Source organism: Esox lucius, chromosome 6, assembly GCF_011004845.1.
Source record: "Esox lucius isolate fEsoLuc1 chromosome 6, fEsoLuc1.pri, whole genome shotgun sequence".
Lineage (NCBI taxonomy): Eukaryota > Metazoa > Chordata > Actinopteri > Esociformes > Esocidae > Esox > Esox lucius.
The window spans coordinates 26,325,560-26,346,428 of NC_047574.1; the positions used below are offsets into that span (position 1 = coordinate 26,325,560).

The window sequence follows — 20,869 nt, forward strand, 5'->3', positions numbered from 1 at the left end:
CATGACTACAAGGTGTGATTCTGGGAACACGGGGAATTCTGGGAACTCATTGAGGAACACTGTGTACTGCCCAGGCAGTCTGTAATTATTAGCAATGAAAAGGGCTTGAGTAGGCTGCAAGGATCATTATGCAACTCACTGACAGAGGTACCATACGCTTGTCTGTAGATCTCAAGCTTATGTGGACAATGGGCTATTCAAAATGGTAACATAGAACACTATGTTCATGAAAAATCTGAATAATTAATTTTAGATCTAATGGGTGTAGTCTGTTCAAGGATGGTTGGTGATTTAAGAGGTTTGTGTCACCTGGAAAGGAATCCATAAAGAATAGCAACTAAAAGCATGGTGTATCTCTAAGAGATGTTATGGATCACAACACACTTGACATGTAGATAGTAAGCTACTAAAAAACGACCCTATTAAAGGATAAATTCATGTAAAATCTAATTATTATTATTTTTTATTAATAATGGCTGTTTTTTAAACAATAAAGGTCAGTAACCAAAATAAATTAGGCTTTAGCCTAGTTGTTTTTTTTAACTCTGTATTTGTGCAAACAAATTATACAACCAAATCTAATGGTAAATGTGGTGCAAGAAAATATTATTGTATTTCTATAAACAAAATTAAAAAGGTTCTGCCATTTGCAGTCCCTTAAGGAGGTAGCACTCCCCCTATAGAAAATTAGATTTTTGAAAAAGAGAGAACAGAGAACGCAGGTGGTGTAACCTTTATCTCATTCCACATCACATTCTCTTTATAATACGTTTTGTGAGGCCTAATGTCCTAATGACGAGGATCCCCCTGAAGAAAGTAAAACTACTAAAGATATTGTTTTATATCGTTCCTTTTGTTCTAATTTTAGAAATTGTAAAACGTTCCACGTGTATTTAATTACTTTTTACTCCACTAGCTCGCGAACTCTAAATTCTAGACCCTGAAACTCTCTTTCCTGAACGGATTGACAAACTAGGCCATATTTTGTCCTTTTCCGGCCAATTACGGCTAGTTTAGGCTAATGGCCGACGTCATACACTCGCACTCACGCGGTCTCACACTTCTAACGGGTTTGGTTTGTTACAAAACGATTTATTGTTCTCGTAATTTCACCTAAAATCGATTTTAGATTAGGTGAATCTGCAATTGGTGCCGCGGTCTCTAGCAACCAGTCGGATAGTGAAATGTCTTTTTTTTGTAAGCCATTGCCCTATACCATGACAAATATACTGGAATGGTCATGCCATGGTCATGGAGGTAATTGAGACCATAAAAAGGGCCTCGAGTCAGCAATACTCAACCAGCAACAGTCAATTTTCTTCTGTTACCACAACTTGTGAACAGGCAGTGACTTACACCGGACTTAGAATGGCTTATCAAAAAGCATCAGAGATCAACTGCGACTGCAATGGACACATTATTGCAGAATATCTCAACGGGTTCGATGAAAAATCCATAGAAGTAAAGAACGCTGAAATTATCCGCAAACAGCAAAATAAGGAATCAGATGTGTGCAAGCTTTCTGCCATTGAAGTAGCCTACAGAACCGTGCTTCGAGAACTGGGAGAAAACGTGGAACGTGAGGGTCTCCTGCGCACACCATTACGCGCCGCCAAGGCAATGCAGTTCCTCACCAAAGGTTACCATGAGACCGTAGATGGTGAGCATTGACTGTCCTGCATAATTCCACCCAAGTGTTTAATTAAGAAAGATTTATGCTAAATAACGAGGGAGAGTGTGAGGTATAAAGTTTTGAAAAGACAAGCAGAACAGTCTGTGTTCTTAAGATCTCGCGTGTTGTCCCTGGCTTTTTACTGTATTAAAGTCGAATTTAGCTCATGTTATTCCTCAGACTACTTATCCTTGAAGTCATGTACCCACTGCAATAGTGCAAGTAATGTTGTTGGGCCTTACAATTACCTTTGGAGATTGGACCACTCCACTGTTATTAATATTGCAATATAGTAGAAAGCAATATAATTAGAAGCCACAGTGTGACTTTTACAATTTTACTATATACTCTAATCGTATTACATTCTGTTATACAATAGGCTTTATGTTTTGAGTAAAACAATTGTTAAATGTTCCACTTGTTTCTCTTGCCTTTCCATCCCCAGACGTGCTGAACAATGCCATATTTAACGAGAACCACAATGAGATGGTGATCGTGAAGGACATTGAAATGTTCTCCCTCTGTGAGCACCACCTGGTGCCTTTCTTTGGCAAGGTGAAAAAGAAGATTTTTTGGTTAAAGTTATTTGTATTATTATTTATTTTGTTATGAATCAATTAGGCAGTGCATTTTAATTTTTTACTCACAGCAATTTATATGAAATATTCCTTGTTTAACATGGTTGGAAATTGTTGCTAATATCAATAATAATCGTAAAATAATGATTCCAAAATTCTGAACGTGTTACATATTCAAATGTGTGTTATATTTTACCATCACAGGTTCACATTGGATATCTTCCAAATAATAAAGTAGTTGGTTTGAGCAAGCTCGCAAGGTCAGTAAGGATTCTCAGTTGGTGTCAGATTCACTAAGATACAGGCATGAGTTTGGGCACATATGAATGCACTGCATATATATATATATATATCAAAGGTGCAGACATGTACATTATGAGTTACTTGGTACTACACTAATCACCCATTTATTGTCCCATTTTATTTCAGGATTGTTGAAATCTTCAGCAGAAGACTTCAAGGTCAGTATCTTGGATTTTTGGCAGATAGTGATTTCTCATCAACTAAGTCCTTGGGATCAATGTTTGTGTAGACTTTTTTTGTTTTTTGCTTCTTATGTTTGTTCTTTCCATAACAGTGCAGGAACGTCTGACCAAGCAGATCGCTACAGCCATCTCAGAGGCTTTAGAGCCAGCTGGTGTAGCTGTTGTCATTGAGGCAGTGTGAGTGTCTTTTAACTAAGGATGGCATGTCCTGTACACGTCTATAACATTGTGTTGTTAGATATGTTAACTCAGAATGAATACAAACTTATGCTAAGTATTATGGCATTACTTACAGGTTGTTTTAAAGCCCACCAAGGTTTTATGTGTTTTCTAATAATCAAAGAGTCTAGTCTGATTTTAAAAGCTGAGGTTGGTCTGTTGTATTGTGTTTCAGTCACATGTGCATGGTGATGAGGGGCGTACAGAAGATGAACAGCAAGACTGTGACCAGCTCCGTGCTGGGACTCTTCCAAGAGGATCCTAAGACAAGAGAGGAGTTCCTGGTCCTGACTAAAAACAACTGAACAAGTCTGGATTTAAACATCCCTGTGTTTCCTAGCAAAAACAGTTATTACTAAATTAATCACAAAGTAATGCAAGATTGTATTCTGATTTATCTCATTCTTTCTTTGATCTTAGCAAAGATCAATAAGGATTGATTGAACTATCTGTGAAAGTACTAAACTTGAGTTCAAATACTAACAATATTTGTATTTGAACCAAGGACTCAAATACACAATATTTCAAGTATTTTGAACCAGGCCTGGTACAACTGCTAAATTGGATATATCAGGGATTCCTGAATAAGGACTAAAAGCCTTTAAGATCTTGAGGATTTAAGTTTTGTGTAGACCTTGGATAGTTTCAGATTAAAGGCTGCTGCCATAACCTCTCTGTACTCATATTTAGAGAAAATGCCTAAATGTTACTCTGTCACCGGTGCTTTTACATTATTTATTTGGTTGTATGTACAGTACCAGTCAAAAGTTTGGACACACCTACATCAAGGGTATTTCTTTATTTTTACTATTTCAACATTGTAAAATGAAAGTAAATACTGTGAAATAACACAAATGGAATCCTGTAGTAACCAATAAAGTTTCAAACATATGACAGCTTTGCATACTCATATTACTATTTTCCAACAGAGATCCCATATATACTAAGAACTTGTTGGCTGCTTTTCCAACTCATCACAAACTATCTCAACTGGGTTGAGCTTAGAGTGACTGTAGAGGCCAGGTCACTCGCCTTCTTCGTCAAACAGCCCTTACACAGCCTGTCATTGTTCTGCTGAAAAACTAATTATAGCCCCACTAAGCGCAAACCTGTTGGTTTGGGGTATCTCTGTAGAATGCTGTACCAGCCATGCTTGTTGAGTGTGCTTTGAATTCTACATACATCACAGACCGTGTCACCAGCAAAGTACTCCCACACCATTGCACATCCTCCATGCTTTATGGTGGTAAATCATCCATTCACACTGGGGAGCACACTGGTTTACTGGACAGGAGTGAGGATGTCAACAATGCTCTGAATGCTCTATTTAATATGGCTAAGGTGAGGAGAGTCTTGGATAATATCACAAGTAAAAGACTGATTGCTGATTAAGCTCAATCTCATGGGGGTAGGAAAAAGAGCTAATTAATGGATAAAATACTTCCTGTTTGATAGGTCTATTCGGGTAAGAGCGGGTCATCAAGATGGCGCAGCAGATGGCCGCCTCAGTTAGCTGGTGCGCAATTATTTTTCTTATTCTGTGTCCAGTAGCTATGTTGTGGAGAATGGAACACCTTAGCGCAATCAGCCCAGTCCTGTTTTCAATCATGATCAATGATGTTGACTGTCAGGTACTGTATTAGCCAGATATTGGAGGACCGCTGTTTGCAGATGATGGGGCATTATGAGGGGTAGAAACATTCAGTAGGTTGTCTGGAAGGGTCAGGAAGCTATTGATGAGGTTGAGAGGTAGGCAAGGAAATGGGGCTTTATATTCTCTGTAGAGAAAACTATGGCAGTGTTCTTCACAAGGAAGAGGCTGGATAATGAGGTGCAGCTGAGATTGTGCAGACTGTATTTTGATGCCAGACTGACATAAATTGAGTACACTGAGGGAGTTGTCGAGAGGTGAATGAGGGTGTTAAATGTAATGCACTGTCTGAGAAGGTGTGGGGGGCTTGGTGGTCTTCTCTGAGGACCATGTATGTGGCAACTTATTAGATCTGTAGTGGATTATAGCAATACAGTGTATGGGTCAGCGGCAGAGAGCATGCTGAGAAAGTTGGACGGAATACAGCCAAAGGAACTCCCAGTATGCAGTGGGACATTTGAACTTCTCTGGTGTCAGCGGTACAGATGGAGGTGGCAGAGGATGCCATTACAGTTAAGGAGAAGGCAATTGTTGGTGAATTATTTGGTTAATTTGCATGTCCTGGGGGGGGGGGGGGGGGGGGTCACATCCTAAACTTGTGCTATCGCCATGCTGGGAACATGGTGAGAAGAATATCATGAGCTTTGGTTGGGTCTGTGATGGTCATGCCAGGGAGGTAGGTATGGGGTGCAGGGAGTTTGGCCCCACCGAGGTTATGTCACTGAGTCCTTACAGGTTTTGAAGAGAGTACGGGAGGATCGGTTGGGGGTTGACTCACCTGAGATGTTCCGGAGGCACCTGGATACTGGGTGCAGTAATCATTTTTAGAATTTTTTTACAGATGGATCTAAAGACCCGGGGACAGGTTGGGCAAGATCAGCTGTTTTAGTTCTTGGGTGTGAGTGTCACAAAATGTTTTTTACTTATCACTTGGTAGCTAGGTTACATGACAGAGCTTCTGGCTGTAGAGTTGGTGTGGAGTAGTGTTCTGACTCCGGTGCTGTGTTGACGAGTTTGCTGTTGGATAAACCTAATAGCCGGCAGGACATCTTATATGAGGTGAAACGAACACAGGACAGGGTGAGACAAGCAGGGGTATGGATAACATTTATTTGGGTGCCGGCACATGCTGGGGTGGAAGGGAATGAGGCAATATGTTAGCTGAACGGGCCCTTGAGAGTAAGGTGGTGGATGTGTCAGAGGCCTTGAGCAGGGCAAAGACTAAATGTGTTGTCTGGACTGAGTTGATGAGGAGATAGCAGGAGCAGTGGAATGAAGACACTAAAAGTAGGCACCTGTTCAGATGTAGGATATGTATTGGGATGGAAGGAAGGCAGCTAGGAGCAGAGTAGAGGAATCTGTGGTAACTAGACTAGGATATTATGGAAAAAGACACCTGTACAACCATTAAAAATGTGATATGTTTTCCTGATGAACATGAGTCACCACTGTGTATGAGTTACCATTGTGCAGTGAGTTGAAATGCCTTGAGAGAATGAATGGGTTTTTGGCCCAATTTGACAAAAGCCTTAATGCTTCCAAAAGTCTTGATTTCCAATCAACAGCTGTAACACAAGGGACATAATATACATTTCCAGTAGAGGTCCTATGAAACACTTCTTATCCACACCCATTTATTATCGAAAACATTATCATGGATGAATGGTTAAATTAAAAGCAAGCAGGAAAGGCAAGTGATATGTGGGATACAAACCCCGGATTACCATTTTAACGGCATTCTGTACCCATTTATAAATCACCCATTTATAAATCAGAGGATTATGACTCGCTCATACATTGTACATTACTATCTGTCATAGCCAAAATGTATTTGTTGTAGAATGAAATATGTTTTTGAAAATCCTGTAACGTCAATTGTATCATATTTGTTACATGAGTTTCTGAGACCTCTACGTACTAGGATATTTACCTTAAATTGAAACCAACTTTGAGGTTTGATTATTGTAGCCTATATCTATGTACATCCAGTAACTTACTGACCAGCCTGTCTTTATAATGTACGGTCTCATTATTTCTAATGGAACTTTCAGCCACCTCCTGATGAAGCCTGATTGGGGCAGGTGTGCTTTGCCAAGGGGTGGCAGCAAAGCTGCATTTAGGGATGGCAAAGCTCAAGGGCTTCATTTGGCAACCCTGGACTGTTGGCTCTCCCTGGGGCATTGTTTTCTGACGCTGATACAGCAGTTTTATGAAACTGGTTTTGGATCCTAACAACAAGAAAAACGTTGTACTAGTGATGGGCAACTGAGGCTTTCTGAAGCGTTTGAGGCTTTCATCAAAATGGTTGGAAAATCGGTTTTATTTCTCGAGGCTTTAAAACTAGCTACACTGTTGGTCAAGAATAAATATCCAATGTGGAATGATCATATCAGGTATGCGTTTTCCAAAGGGGAATTGTAATTCCCGGTTCGTATCACGTGTTTTTCTTGCATTTCCAACTTGCATTTTTCAACTCTGATTCCGTTCTAATGTTTTATATTGATAAGGCAAGAGTGTCACAAAATTAAACCTTATTATACAATACAAAAACAGTATTGTTTGCACTCAAAACGTAAAACATGATCTGGATTAGGGTTGCCCGACATTGTAAATAACTTGTTTGTGTTGTGGCAACAATTGCAAGGCACTCTCGACAAAGTACGTGTTTTTGGTCAACATCATCCTGTCTGTAGCCGAAATATTTCCATGTAATTGACGATGCATTTCTTTTTGCAACTAAATTCTCAATTTCTGTGTTTTTTGCCAGTTCCTCGCTCATCATTTCATTATGCGCAAGCAGAGCATGCATGTCGACTAAGTGCAGCAACGAACCAGTGTTTAAAATAATAATAAAAAAAATAATAAACTGTGTATCCAATAAACCATGAATCAGAGTAAATTACCTTATATCAAACATATATAATACTGGTTTCCATTTGAAAAAAATAATAATATTGTAGACTGATATATGTTCACCTTACTAAATAGCAACATTCTGCGATGAGACTATTGCGGATGTGTACATCGCAATGTCGATGCTGAAACGATATATCGCGCAGCCCTAATCTGGATTCGATCTTACACCATAACAACTAAAACCTTAAAAACAAGGGCATTGCTATACTTACAAAGCTAACAACTTTTTTGAAATAAATTACTAAATAAGGTGACCTCCCAGATAGCAAAAAATATCCGCACGGCTTCTTTTTGCCGCCGGCCCTAAGCTGTCGGCTATAGGTGCGTCCTGCTGGCGGGGATGAAACGTTTGCCGCCGAATACGTCACTCCCATTTCTTGCAAGATTTCTTGACTGCTTCATTTTCTCTGGCGGTTGCCTCGGTCTAAAGGACCGTGGTCCTCCGGCGGCAAGACACTTTTAAATACAAGGCTACTCTCAAAATCGACCGGCCATGTTGGTTTGGACACACATTCGCATCAGTTTGTCGCTCAATCACGAGTTACAGCCTGCAGTTTGCTAGCTAGCAAAGGCATCGACTACCATCGTTTAAGTATGTACATGTTTCCTTTTTGTGTAACGCAATATTATGTTTACATTGTTTTTAGTTTATATATTTAAAATGTCAGACTAAGAGCGGTTCAAAACCCCCTTAATGAAGAAAAACATTTTGAGTACCGTGACGTCGCCCGGTATGGCGCAGCCGGGGCCCCACCCTGGAGCCAGGCCCGGGGTTGGGGCTCGTATGCGAGCGCCTGGTGGCCGGGCCTTCCCCCATGGGGCCCGGCCGGGCTCAGCCCGAACGGGCGACGTGGGGCCGCCCTCCCGTGGGCTCACCACCCACAGGAGGGACCATAAGGGGCCGGTGCGAAGAGGATCGGGCGGCAGTCGAAGGCAGGGGCCTAGACAACCCGATCTCTGGACACGGAAACTGGCTCTAGGGACGTGGAATGTCACCTCGCTGGCGGGGAAGGAGTCTGAGTTGGTGCGTGAGGTTGAGAGGTTCCGATTAGAGGTAATCGGGATCACCTCTACACACGGCTTGGGCTCTGGAACCGCACTCCTTGAGAGAGGATGGACTCTTCACCACTCTGGAGTTGCCCATGGTGAGAGGGGGCGGGCTGGTGTGGGTTTGCTTATAGCTCCCCAGCTCTGCCGCCATGTGTTGGAGTTTACCCCGGTGAACGAGAGGGTCGTTTCCCTGCGCCTACGGGTCAGGGATAGGTCTCTCACTGTTGTTTGTGCCTACGGGCCGAACGGCAGTGCAGAGTACCCGACCTTCTTGGAGTCTCTGGGAGGGGTGCTGGAAAGTGCTCCGACTGGGGACTCTATTGTTCTACTGGGGGACTTCAACGCCCACGTGGGCAACGACAGTGACACCTGGAGGGGCGTGATTGGGAGGAACGGCCCCCCGGATCTGAACCCGAGTGGTGTTCAATTATTGGACTTCTGTGCTAGTCACAGTTTGTCCATAACGAACACCATGTTCAAGCATAAGGGTGTCCATCAGTGCACGTGGCACCAGGACACCCTAGGCCGCAGGTCAATGATCGACTTTGTTGTCGTCTCATCTGACCTGCGGCCGTATGTCTTGGACACTCGGGTGAAGAGAGGGGCGGAGCTGTCAACTGATCACCACCTGGTGGTGAGTTGGATCCGATGGCGGGGGAGGAAGCTGGACAGACTCGGCAGGCCCAAGCGTACTGTAAGGGTCTGCTGGGAACGTCTGGCCGAGTCTCCTGTCAGAGAGATCTTTAACTCCCACCTCCGGCAGAGTTTCGACTGGATCCCGAGGGAGGTTGGAGATATTGAGTCCGAGTGGACCATGTTCTCCACCGCCATTGTCGAAGCGGCCGCTCGGAGCTGTGGCCGTAAGGTCTCCGGTGCCTGTCGAGGCGGCAATCCCCGAACCCGGTGGTGGACACCGGAAGTAAGGGATGCCGTCAAGCTGAAGAAGGAGTCCTATCAGGCCTGGTTGGCTTGTGGGACTCCTGAGGCAGCTGACGGGTACCGACAGGCCAAGCGGGCTGCAGCCCGGGTGGTTGTGGAGGCAAAAACTCGGGCCTGGGAGGAGTTCGGTGAGGCCATGGAGAAGGACTATCGGCTGGCCTCGAAGAGATTCTGGCAAACCATCCGGCGCCTCAGGAGAGGGAAACAGTGCCCTACCAACGCTGTTTACAGTACAGGTGGGCAGCTGTTGACCTCAACTGAGGATGTCGTCGGGCGGTGGAAGGAGTACTTCGAGGATCTCCTCAATCCCGCTGACACGTCTTCCATTGAGGAAGCAGAGGATGAGGGCTCAGAGGTGGACTCGTCCATCACCCGGGCTGAAGTCACAGAGGTGGTCAAGAAACTCCTCGGTGGCAAGGCACCGGGGGTGGATGAGATCCGCCCTGAGTACCTCAAGTCTCTGGATGTTGTGGGGCTGTCTTGGTTGACACGCCTGTACAACATCGCGTGGCGGTCGGGGACAGTGCCTCTGGGATGGCAGACCGGGGTGGTGGTCCCTCTTTTTAAGAAGGGGGACCGGAGGGTGTGTTCCAACTATAGGGGGATCACACTTCTCAGCCTCCCCGGGAAAGTCTATGCCAGGGTTCTGGAGAGGAGAATACGGCCGATAGTAGAACCTCGGATTCAGGAGGAACAGTGTGGTTTTCGTCCGGGCCGTGGAACACTGGACCAGCTCTATACCCTCTACGGGGTGTTGGAGGGTTCATGGGAGTTTGCCCAATCAATCCACATGTGTTTTGTGGATTTGGAGAAAGCATTCGACTGTGTCCCTCGCGGCATCTTGTGGAGGGTGCTTGGGGAATATGGGGTCCTGGGTCCTTTGCTAAGGGCTGTCAGGTCCCTGTACAACCGAAGCAGGAGCTTGGTCCGCATTGCCGGCAGTAAGTCAGACTTGTTCCCAGTGCATGTTGGACTCCGGCAGGGCTGCCCTTTGTCACCGGTTCTGTTCGTAATTTTTATGGACAGAATTTCTAGGCGCAGCCAGGGGCCGGAGGGTGTCAGGTTTGGGGACCACACGATTTCGTCTCTGCTCTTTGCAGATGATGTTGTCGTGTTGGCCCCTTCTAACCAGGACCTTCAGCATGCACCGGGACGGTTTGCAGCCGAGTGTGAAGCGGTGGGGATGAAAATCAGTACCTCCAAATCCGAGGCCATGGTCCTCAGTCAGAAAAGGGTGGCTTGCCCACTTCAGGTTGGTGGAGAGTGCCTGCCTCAAGTGGAGGAGTTTAAGTATCTAGGGGTCTTGTTCACGAGTGAAGGAAGGATGGAAAGGGAGATTGACAGACGGATCGGTGCAGCTTCTGCAGTAATGCAGTCGATGTATCGGTCTGTCGTGGTGAAGAAAGAGCTGAGCCGCAAGGCGAAGCTCTCGATTTACCAGTCAATCTACGTTCCTACTCTCACCTATGGTCATGAGCTTTGGGTCATGACCGAAAGGACAAGATCCCGGATACAGGCGGCCGAAATGAGCTTTCTCCGCAGGGTGGCCGGGTGATCCCTTAGAGATAGGGTGAGAAGCTCGGTCACCCGGGAGGAGCTCAGAGTAGAGCCGCTGCTCCTCCACATCGAGAGGGGTCTGCTGAGGTGGCTTGGGCATCTGTTTCGGATGCCTCCGGAACGCCTTCCTGGGAAGGTGTTCCGGTCCCGTCCCACCGGGAAGAGACCCCGGGGAAGACCTAGGACACGCTGGAGGGACTATGTCTCCCGGCTGGCCTGGGAACGCCTCGGTGTCCCCCCGGAAGAGCTAGAGGAAGTGTCTGGGGAGAGGGAAGTCTGGGCATCCCTGCTTAGACTGCTGCCCCCGCGACCCGGCCCCGGATAAGCGGAAGAAGATGGATGGATGGATGGATATTTAAAATGTGTAGTCATCTTTGTTCTTGCCTAACTAGCTAAAGTAGCCTTGTTTACTCAATGTTGTTAGTACATGTAGAATTTTAACGAGCTATAATAGGTAGCAAAAGCTTTACATCTAGAAAGACTAAGTTTAACTTTTAGTGTTTTCTTACAAAAATAATGATGTATATATGTTGTTTAAATTATTTTGTTTGCCTGAACAAGTATGCTACTAGTCCAGGGAGCTAGAGTGGCTAGTAAGTGTTAGCTAGCACATGCTGTTTTGCTTTTGTTACAGTACACACTGTGGCTAGCAAGTTTTGTGCCGTGTTGCTACTGTACTGGATTTAAGGCGATTATGATTTCTAATTCTCTGAACTGACTTTTTATGTTTGAGGAAAATTCTGTGTTCACTAGAATCACAACACTCAGTGAATACATTTTATTTTTAACAATTTCACTGTTCCACATTTGGCTGATAATGTTTCCCCCCCACAGCATAGCTACTGTATATTCCTAACGTTAACAATCCGGTTTTGTTCATGTTTTCTTGCAGATAACCAGTTATGCTCTGGCCAAGGTATCTTCACCCAAGAGACCTACTGTTGGTCAATCGTTTTGGTTTTAAAGGTAAATGCATTGTTAGTCACAATGTCTAGTTACTGGGCCAAAAGGAAAATAATATTGAAAAGAGTTGAGAGTGACAAACAGGACATTCACTTGAATCACTACATGCTACAGAAGTTGCATCGATTCCAGAAAACAAGGAAAATGTTGAGACATCTGTAGACTTCAGAGCTGGTATGTAAAATGTATTGCTGTGATGCTTAATTAGTGATCCTGTAACTAAACTATACACTTTGTTTGATTTTCAAATTTCTGTTCCCTCTTTCTCAGAACCAGGTCTCTCCCCAGTAATCCAGACTCCACTTCACAGAGCCAAGAGTTTGAGTACAAGTAAGTGATGTTATTTGTGACGTTTTTTGTCTTGGAAACTATTGCTTCTATTTAAGATTAGGAATCGTTTTATCCATAATCTGTTTTTCATTAGGGCACTTGACTTTCTGGATAAAAGGTGTCGAGGTGTGTTGTACATATCATTAGCTTTGCACAGTTCAATTATTGTTTCATTACTGAATATGCAATCTCTGAAGTGAAATTAAAGCTGTTATGTTACCCCAGCTTGTCAAGTACTAAGCTTTACACCACCAGCAGCAAATTTACCCTGGCAGCATATGGGTGAAAACGCTGGAGGTATGTATTACGTTGCGCTAAACTAAGTTTTACATTTAAGTCCAATTCATTAAATGTATGCAATTACTTCAAACATATTTTTACGTCAATGATTATCAATAGGAAAAAGTCATGGCTTTGTTATTGGCCCTTGGACGCCCCTGGCATCTCGTGTACAGCACAAAGTTTTCAGCTATGAAGGTATATTCTAGGCCTATGTCTTATTGTCCAGTGTTTTAACAGTATTGAAAATATTGCCTTGACTCAAGAATGAAAACCAAGCTCTGAGGGAGGAGAACCAAGCCCTGAGGGAATGCAATGCACAAGCAGGTGAGAACATGCACTCTTTCTTAAATTTTTCTTTTGTGTGTAATGTAGGTTCAGAATTACCATATGCCTTTGATTTTGTAGCTTCGGATGACAGCGGCTCACTTCAAGAGCAGGTGAAGCAAGTAGGGACAATGTTGAAGACGTTTGCTCTCACTGGGCAATCAGGTACAACTTGCAAACAACACCTGTGGTTGTTAGTTTAATACCTGTACATGTAGTAGACCTAGATATAAATGTTGTAGTTTAGTATTTGAGGGACCAGGACTGACTACTTTATTCTTTTATTCTGGGAACCCCTGTAGGTGCGTTACATGAAAGGAGCATCTGACCGTGAAGGCAGAAAAAGCCGCACAGCTGAGAAGGACCCACAGCCGACCCCTTAAACCTAGGCTGACTACTGACACCCCAGCATCACTGAACTGGAACACTTTCTTTATCCTGCAGTCAGTAACATCAAGACGCCAGAAGTGCCAGACTACACTCACCAAATCCACTCTGTTTTTTTGTTTTATTTTAACTTTAGTATTGGCTTATTTCATTCCGTCTTAACGATTCTATTATAGTTTGTAAATCCTATTTCATACCTGTTACTTGATATTGCACATAAACTAGTACCAAAATTCTACTTTCATTTCATCACTGTGCTTAACTGTTATTCTATTATTAATAGCTTGGAAATATTATTTCGTACCTCTGATACTTGATATTGCACATTACCTGGTACCAAATATTCTACTTACTCTGTTTTTAACATCAGCATTTTTCATTCCATCAGTGCTTAACTGTTATTCTATTGTTAAATATAGCTTGTAAATCCTTGTGCCACAGGTCAGGATTGCAGTTATAATGGTCTGTTCTACTACTGTTTTTACCTCCATATTTTTATATAAATATATATGTCAAGTTTTGTTTATCACAGATACAAGAGACACAGATCTTAGTGCAGCACGGTGTAAATCTTGTGCTCCAGGTCAGCAATGCCATTATAATGGTCTATTCTTCTCTAGAGCTTTACTCTAAATTATTACCACTTTTCCTATTGTTAGAAATGGCTTGAAAATGTGATGTTATACCTCGATTTATTTGGTATCCTGCACATTCTTTGGTACCAAATATCCTCATTACTTATGTTTACTGGTAATTATTTTCATCCCAGAGCTGACCTCTTTATCCATCCATCCATCATCTTCCGCTTATCCGGGGCCGGGTCGCGGGGGCAGCAGTCTAAGCAGGGATGCCCAGACTTCCCTCTCCCCAGACACTTCCTCTAGCTCTTCCGGGGGGACACCGAGGCGTTCCCAGGCCAGCCGGGAGACATAGTCCCTCCAGCGTGTCCTAGGTCTTCCCCGGGGTCTCCTCCCGGTGGGACGGGACCAGAACACCTTCCCAGGAAGGCGTTCCGGAGGCATCCGAAACAGATGCCCAAGCCAGCTCAGCTGACCCCTCTCGATGTGGAGGAGCAGCGGCTCTACTCTGAGCTCCTCCCGGGTGACCGAGCTTCTCACCCTATCTCTAAGGGATCGCCCGGCCACCCTGCGGAGAAAGCTCATTTCGGCCGCCTATATCCGGGATCTTGTCCTTTCGGTCATGACCCAAAGCTCATGACCATAGGTGAGAGTAGGAACGTAGATTGACTGGTAAATCGAGAGCTTCGCCTTGTGGCTCAGCTCTTTCTTCACCACGACAGACCGATACATCGACTGCATTACTGCAGAAGCTGCACCGATCCGTCTGTCAATCTCCCGTTCCATCCTTCCCTCACTCGTGAACAAGACCCCTAGATACTTAAACTCCTCCACTTGAGGCAGGCACTCTCCACCAACCTGAAGTGGGCAAGCCACCCTTTTCCGACTAAGGACCATGGCCTCGGATTTGGAGGTACTGATTTTCATCCCCACCGCTTCACACTCGGCTGCAAACCATCCCAGTGCATGCTGAAGGTCCTGGTTAGAAGGGGCCAACACGACAACATCATCTGCAAAGAGCAGAGACGAAATTGTGTGGTCCCCAAACCTGACACCCTCCGGCCCCTGGCTGCGCCTAGAAATTCTGTCCATAAAAATTACGAACAGAACCGGTGACAAAAGGCAGCCCTGCCGGAGTCCAACATGCACTGGGAACAAGTCTGACTTACTGCCGGCAATGCGGACCAAGCTCCTGCTTCTCGATGTGGAGGAGCAGCGGCTCTACTCTGAGCTCCTCCCGGGTGACCGAGCTTCTCACCCTCTCTAAGGGATCGCCCGGCCACCCTGCGGAGAAAGCTCATACAGGGACCTGACAGCCCTTAGCAAAGGACCCAGGACCCCATATTCCCCAAGCACCCTCCACAAGATGCCGCGAGGGACACAGTCGAATGCTTTCTCCAAATCCACAAAACACATGTGGATTGGTTGGGCAAACTCCCATGAACCCTCCAACACCCCGTAGAGGGTATAGAGCTGGTCCAGTGTTCCACGGCCCGGACGAAAACCACACTGTTCCTCCTGAATCCGAGGTTCTACTATCGGCCGTATTCTCCTCTCCAGCACCCTGGCATAGACTTTCCCGGGGAGGCTGAGAAGTGTGATCCCCCTATAGTTGGAACACACCCTCCAGTCCCCCTTCTTGCCACCGAGGAGTTTCTTGACCACCTCTGTGACTTCAGCCCGGGTGATGGACGAGTCCACCTCTGAGCCCTCATCCTCTGCTTCCTCAATGGAAGACGTGACAGCGGGATTGAGGAGATCCTCGAAGTACTCCTTCCACCTCCCAACGACATCCTCAGTTGAGGTCAACAGCTGTCCACCTCTACTGTAAACAGCGTTTCCCTCTCCTGAGGTGCCGGATGGTTTGCCAGAATCTCTTCGAGGCCAGCTGATAGTCCTTCTCCATGGCCTCACCGAACTCCTCCCAGGCCCGAGTTTTTGCCTCCACAACCACCCGGGCGGCAGCCCGCTTGGCCTGTCGGTACCCGTCAGCTGCCTCAGGAGTCCCACAAGCCAACCAGGCCTGATAGGACTCCTTCTTCAGCTTGACGGCATCCCTTACTTCCGGTGTCCACCACCGGGTTCGGGGATTGCCGCCTCGACAGGTACCGGAGACCTTACAGCCACAGCTCCGAGCGGCCGCTTCGACAATGGCGGTGGAGAACATGGTCCACTCGGACTCAATATCTCCAGCCTCCCTTGGGATCCAGTCGAAGCTCTGCCGGAGGTGGGAGTTAAAGATCTCTCTGACAGGAGACTCGGCCAGACGTTCCCAGCAGACCCTTACAGTACGCTTGGGCCTGCCGAGTCTGTCCAGCTTCCTCCCCCACCATCGGATCCAACTCACCACCAGGTGGTGATCAGTTGACAGCTCCGCCCCTCTCTTCACCCGTGTGTCCAAGACATACGGCCGCAGGTCAGATGAGACGACAACAAAGTCGATCATCGACCTGCGGCCTAGGGTGTCCTGGTGCCACGTGCACTGATGGACACCCTTATGCATGAACATGGTGTTCGTTATGGACAAACCGTGACTAGCACAGAAGTCCAATAACTGAACACCACTCGGGTTCAGATCAGGGGGGCCGTTCCTCCCAATCACGCCCCTTCAGGTGTCACTGTCGTTGCCCACGTGGGCGTTGAAGTCCCCCAGTAGAACGATAGAGTCCCCAGTCGGAGCACTTTCCAGCACCCCTCCCAGAGACTCCAAGAAGGTCGGGTACTCTGCACTGCCGTTCAGCCCGTAGGCACAAACAACAGTGAGAGACCTATCCCCGACCTGTAGGCGCAGGGAAACGACCCTCTCGTTCACCGGGGTAAACTCCAACACATGGCAGCAGAGCTGGGGAGCTATAAGCAAACCCACGCAGCCCGCCGCCTCTCACCATGGGCAACTCCAGAGTGGTGAAGAGTCCATCCTCTCTCAAGGAGTGTGGTTCCAGAGCCCAAGCCGTGCGTAGAGGTGATCCCGACTACCTCTCAACCTCACGCACGATCTCAGGCTCCTTCCCCGCCAGCGAGGTGACATTCCACGTCCCTATAGCTAGTTTCTGTGTCCAGAGATCGGGTTGTCTAGGCCCCTGCCTTCGACTGCCGCCCGATCCTCTTCGCACTGGCCCCTTATGGTCCCTCCGGTGGGTGGTGAGCCCACGGGAAGGCGGCCCCACGTCGCCCGTTCGGGCTGAGCCCGGCCGGGCCCCATGGGGGAAGCCCCGGCCACCAGGCGCTCGCATACGAGCCCCAACCCCGGGCCTGGCTCCAGGGTGGGGCCCCGGCTGCGCCATACCGGGCGACGTCACCGAACTGACCCGTCGCCTAAGACCTGTTTGCCTTGGGAGACCCTACCAGGGGCATATAGCCCCAGACAACATAGCTCCTAGGGTCACTCAGGTACTCAAACCCCTCCACCACGTTAAGGTGGCAGTTCTTGGAGGGGCTCTTATATTATTAACAATTATTGTGTTATAATTTTCTTGTATGGCTGTTTTTTTTTTTAACCAGAATTTTATTGCAATATGTATATTTTTTTCTGCCTGTTATTTATTTCAGTGATCTGACACATCTTGTTTGAATGACAGTAACTGTACTTTGAAATGTGGAATTAAAACACCAAATGGAAATTTGTCTGGTTTGATCAATCATTATTCTCGATAAACTGCATGCTATAAATATTAAATATATATATAAAAGCGGCAGATCGCTCGAAAATAGCGTTTGCAGCGGAAGGTTCGCCTTTTAATAAGCGGCTGCCGCCGGCGGTGAGCCGGCAAAGGTGTTTGCGATTTAGACATTCTGACGCTTCTACTGTCTCTGGAGGACCGCCTCCGGTCCGCCGACTCATTGCTATCTGGGCTGTAGAGGTAGCTGCTCAAAAGTCTCAGGCACCGAACCAAACTAAACAACCATAGAAGCCTGCATTTTCCAAAGAGGCTTTGGAAAAAGCTTGTGATCAAACAAGGCTTCAGACATCATCAATCACATGGTATTACAACGATGCATGTCTCGTTCTTTGGTATGGATTAGAATGGGTCGACATTTCAAAGCAAGCCTCGATCTGAGAATTTAGTTCAATCTCCTGACCAAAAATTATTTAAAAACATTTGCATCCTTGCTATTATTGAGTAGTGATGGGAAATCAAGGCTTTCTGAAATATTCAAGGCTTTCGTCAAATTGGCCGAAAAACTGTTAATTCTCTCTAGGCTTTTAAACTCTCTGCACAGTGGGGTCTGCTGATCAAAAATACATATCACGTTGATATAGATGTATTTTCCGAAGTATCCTATGTGACTTTGCGGCGCAGTGGTTAGGTCTGTGCTTTCTGAAGAGAAATGTAAATGCTTGGTTTGAATCCAATGTTATTCTTGCCTTTCCAACTAACATTTTCAGCTATGTAATGTTGTAATGTTTTGTATTAAGGCAAGAGTGTCATAAGATACACAAAATCTTTGTCTTGATTCTGACATGCAAGAAATGTAATACCATAAAAAATACAGTTTTGAACATTGTTGTTTGGTTATTGCATTAGTTCTCCCATTTTCTAATGCAATATTTAGATGCAATGTAATTGTGTGTAAGATGCCGCGGAAGCATTGTAGAGAAAAGGTTATTTGGCTATATAGTTGCTAGATGCTTACAAAGTTTATATGAACATTTTTAAAGCTGTGTGATTTCTGTAATTTTGTTTCTTTCAATATATTACATAACCTACTCCACTTTCAATATTGTAACCGAATCACCTTGTTTTTGATAAATTACAAGCCTTGTGATTTGATGGTTAATTATACTATTTAACGCAACACCTGCAATCTCCCCAATATTGCGTGACTTGAGGCAAATGTTCTTTCTTCCTTTTTGGGAAGCAGGTTAGTTTGGCTCTGTTCACCTACGATGACATTCTCAATTAGAAGGCTTGGAACACCCTATATCCTACGAGTTGGAAAACACATTGTTATGGGGGCATTATTGTAGCAAACTATTTACAAATGTGTGTGGAGAGTTGTGTAACTGTATCTCAATCTGTGTGTGCGTAATCAGATTTGTAAATGTGTAAAATAATCTGAGTTTTGTGAATGTGTACAGGAATATGCACTTGTGTACAGAAATATACACTTCTGCAGCAGAGCAAATGTGTGTTGCGATTTGCAAATGCGTGTGGAGATTTGTATGTTTTGCCACTAGGCGGCACCACTGATTTTACACGTGACATTGATGGGCTGTTAACGTTGTGCTTTAAGGAATGCCATTTAAGTCTATATTAAATAAATAAATAAATATGGCTCCCAGAAAAGCTTCTCAGAATTATTGAGGCTGCCAACCGCATCGATGGGACGGGGTATGGGCTCTAACTCAGGACATCCTGGCTTGCACATCCTTTTTATTCAGGTAAGTGTTTTTTAAAGTGAACATCATTACTTTCGTAATATATGTATGTTAGCTATCTAGATGTTTGTTGTATGTAAACCAAATTAACATGATGACACATACACAAGTGTCGGCAAAATTTTAGATACAGTAGCTAGCTACAGTCCTATAGCAACTTATGTGTGCTGAGTTAGCAATTGTTTTTGCTAAGTAACAGTACAATAACCTAATGTTTGCTAAGTTAGTCTCATACCTTATCGTTAGTAATTACAAATGCTACCAGTAATGTGTATTTTGTTAGTTAATAATTGTAAACAAGTGCAACCATAGCTACTAATAAATCATGTATTTATTAAGTTCAGTCCATACAGTAGTTGCTTCAGATATTGATATTGCCTTAACTTGCCTTGATTCTTTGTTGATTCCACTGCTTAAATACTGACTCACAAATTACTCTGTTTTTTATGTTCACCACTAGGAGATAGATGTACCAGGATAAGTGTTAAGAACCGGTGCCCACTAACTGTTGATCATCCTGTAGCTGGTATATACAGCGTTGGGGGTGGGACAGGCAATAATGTCCAGCAGAGGAGGTAGCCTAACCACCAACCCTTGCTGTAGATCATACTGGTCTACAGGCACCGTTGGAGGTGTGACAGGCAATAATGTTCTGCAGAGCAGGTAGTGATGACATGAGTACTTGTGAGAATGGTAAGCATGGCATTCTGAAGTTCTCAGTCTCCCATTGCTGGCTCGTCTCTCAAGTTAGCAGGGTAGGTCCATATTTGGGGGACCAGACTTGCTCTAAGTGTTCTGAATATTGTGCACACTTTTGTATGGGCTGGTGGAAACTACGGATGCATCTACTTGTGAAAGACCTCTGCTCATATCATCTAATCATGAAGAGTAACTGAGTTTTGGGCTGGTAACTGAGGTGTCGCTTTTTCAAATTTCCCAGATGAAAGTTCTTAGTTTACCCTTGAGCAAGGCCTAACCTCCTGTTGGTCTCTCTGTCTCAGAGTACTTGCTAACTGACCAAAATGTAAACATTTGTGGAGGAAGAGGTGATTGGAAGATGTATGACAGCTAGTTGCTTGTGAAAAATATTGGTTAAAGCCCTTAACTACCCAATTTACAATTCAAGGGCTAGACATTTCTTAGGCACGATGTGACGCAGAATCAGCCATTCACCTGAAACATCCTGCGTTATTCCTGTAATAAACCTGTTGCTAACTTGTACCAGATCCCATAGCTAATCAACACTTAGTGTTTGAACAACTCAGTTTATAATCCTATAGTACTAATCAGGCGATAGAGTTAACATAATTAAGATCTTATTTTCATCACCAATGTAAATAACACATTTCGCACTAAGTACTTGTAAAGGATGTCGTGGTGGTGTGCAGAGAAAGGAGCCAAACGCAGGATTGTCATTGTCTATTCTTTAACCAAGTGTAATAGGTATAATTCCCAAAAATCAAAAGGGGAAACAACTGACCACATCCGTACAAAAAATCCCCAAGAGAAGGGAAGCGTTGAAGCGCAACAAAACTGAGTCACTGGTAGATAATGCACG

General features: G+C 45.0%; 1 protein-coding gene across 1 annotated transcript; it reads left to right on the plus strand.

Moving 5' to 3' along the window:
- Window positions 1–730: 730 nt before the first annotated feature.
- LOC105010711 (GTP cyclohydrolase 1) lies at window positions 731–3,848 on the plus strand. Its single transcript, XM_010870244.4, has 6 exons — window positions 731–1,660; window positions 2,118–2,227; window positions 2,455–2,510; window positions 2,680–2,711; window positions 2,828–2,912; window positions 3,130–3,848. Exons 1-6 carry the CDS (start codon window positions 1,246–1,248, stop codon window positions 3,257–3,259), a joined length of 828 nt encoding a protein of 275 aa, XP_010868546.2. The 5' UTR covers window positions 731–1,245; the 3' UTR covers window positions 3,260–3,848.
- Window positions 3,849–20,869: the final 17,021 nt, after the last annotated feature.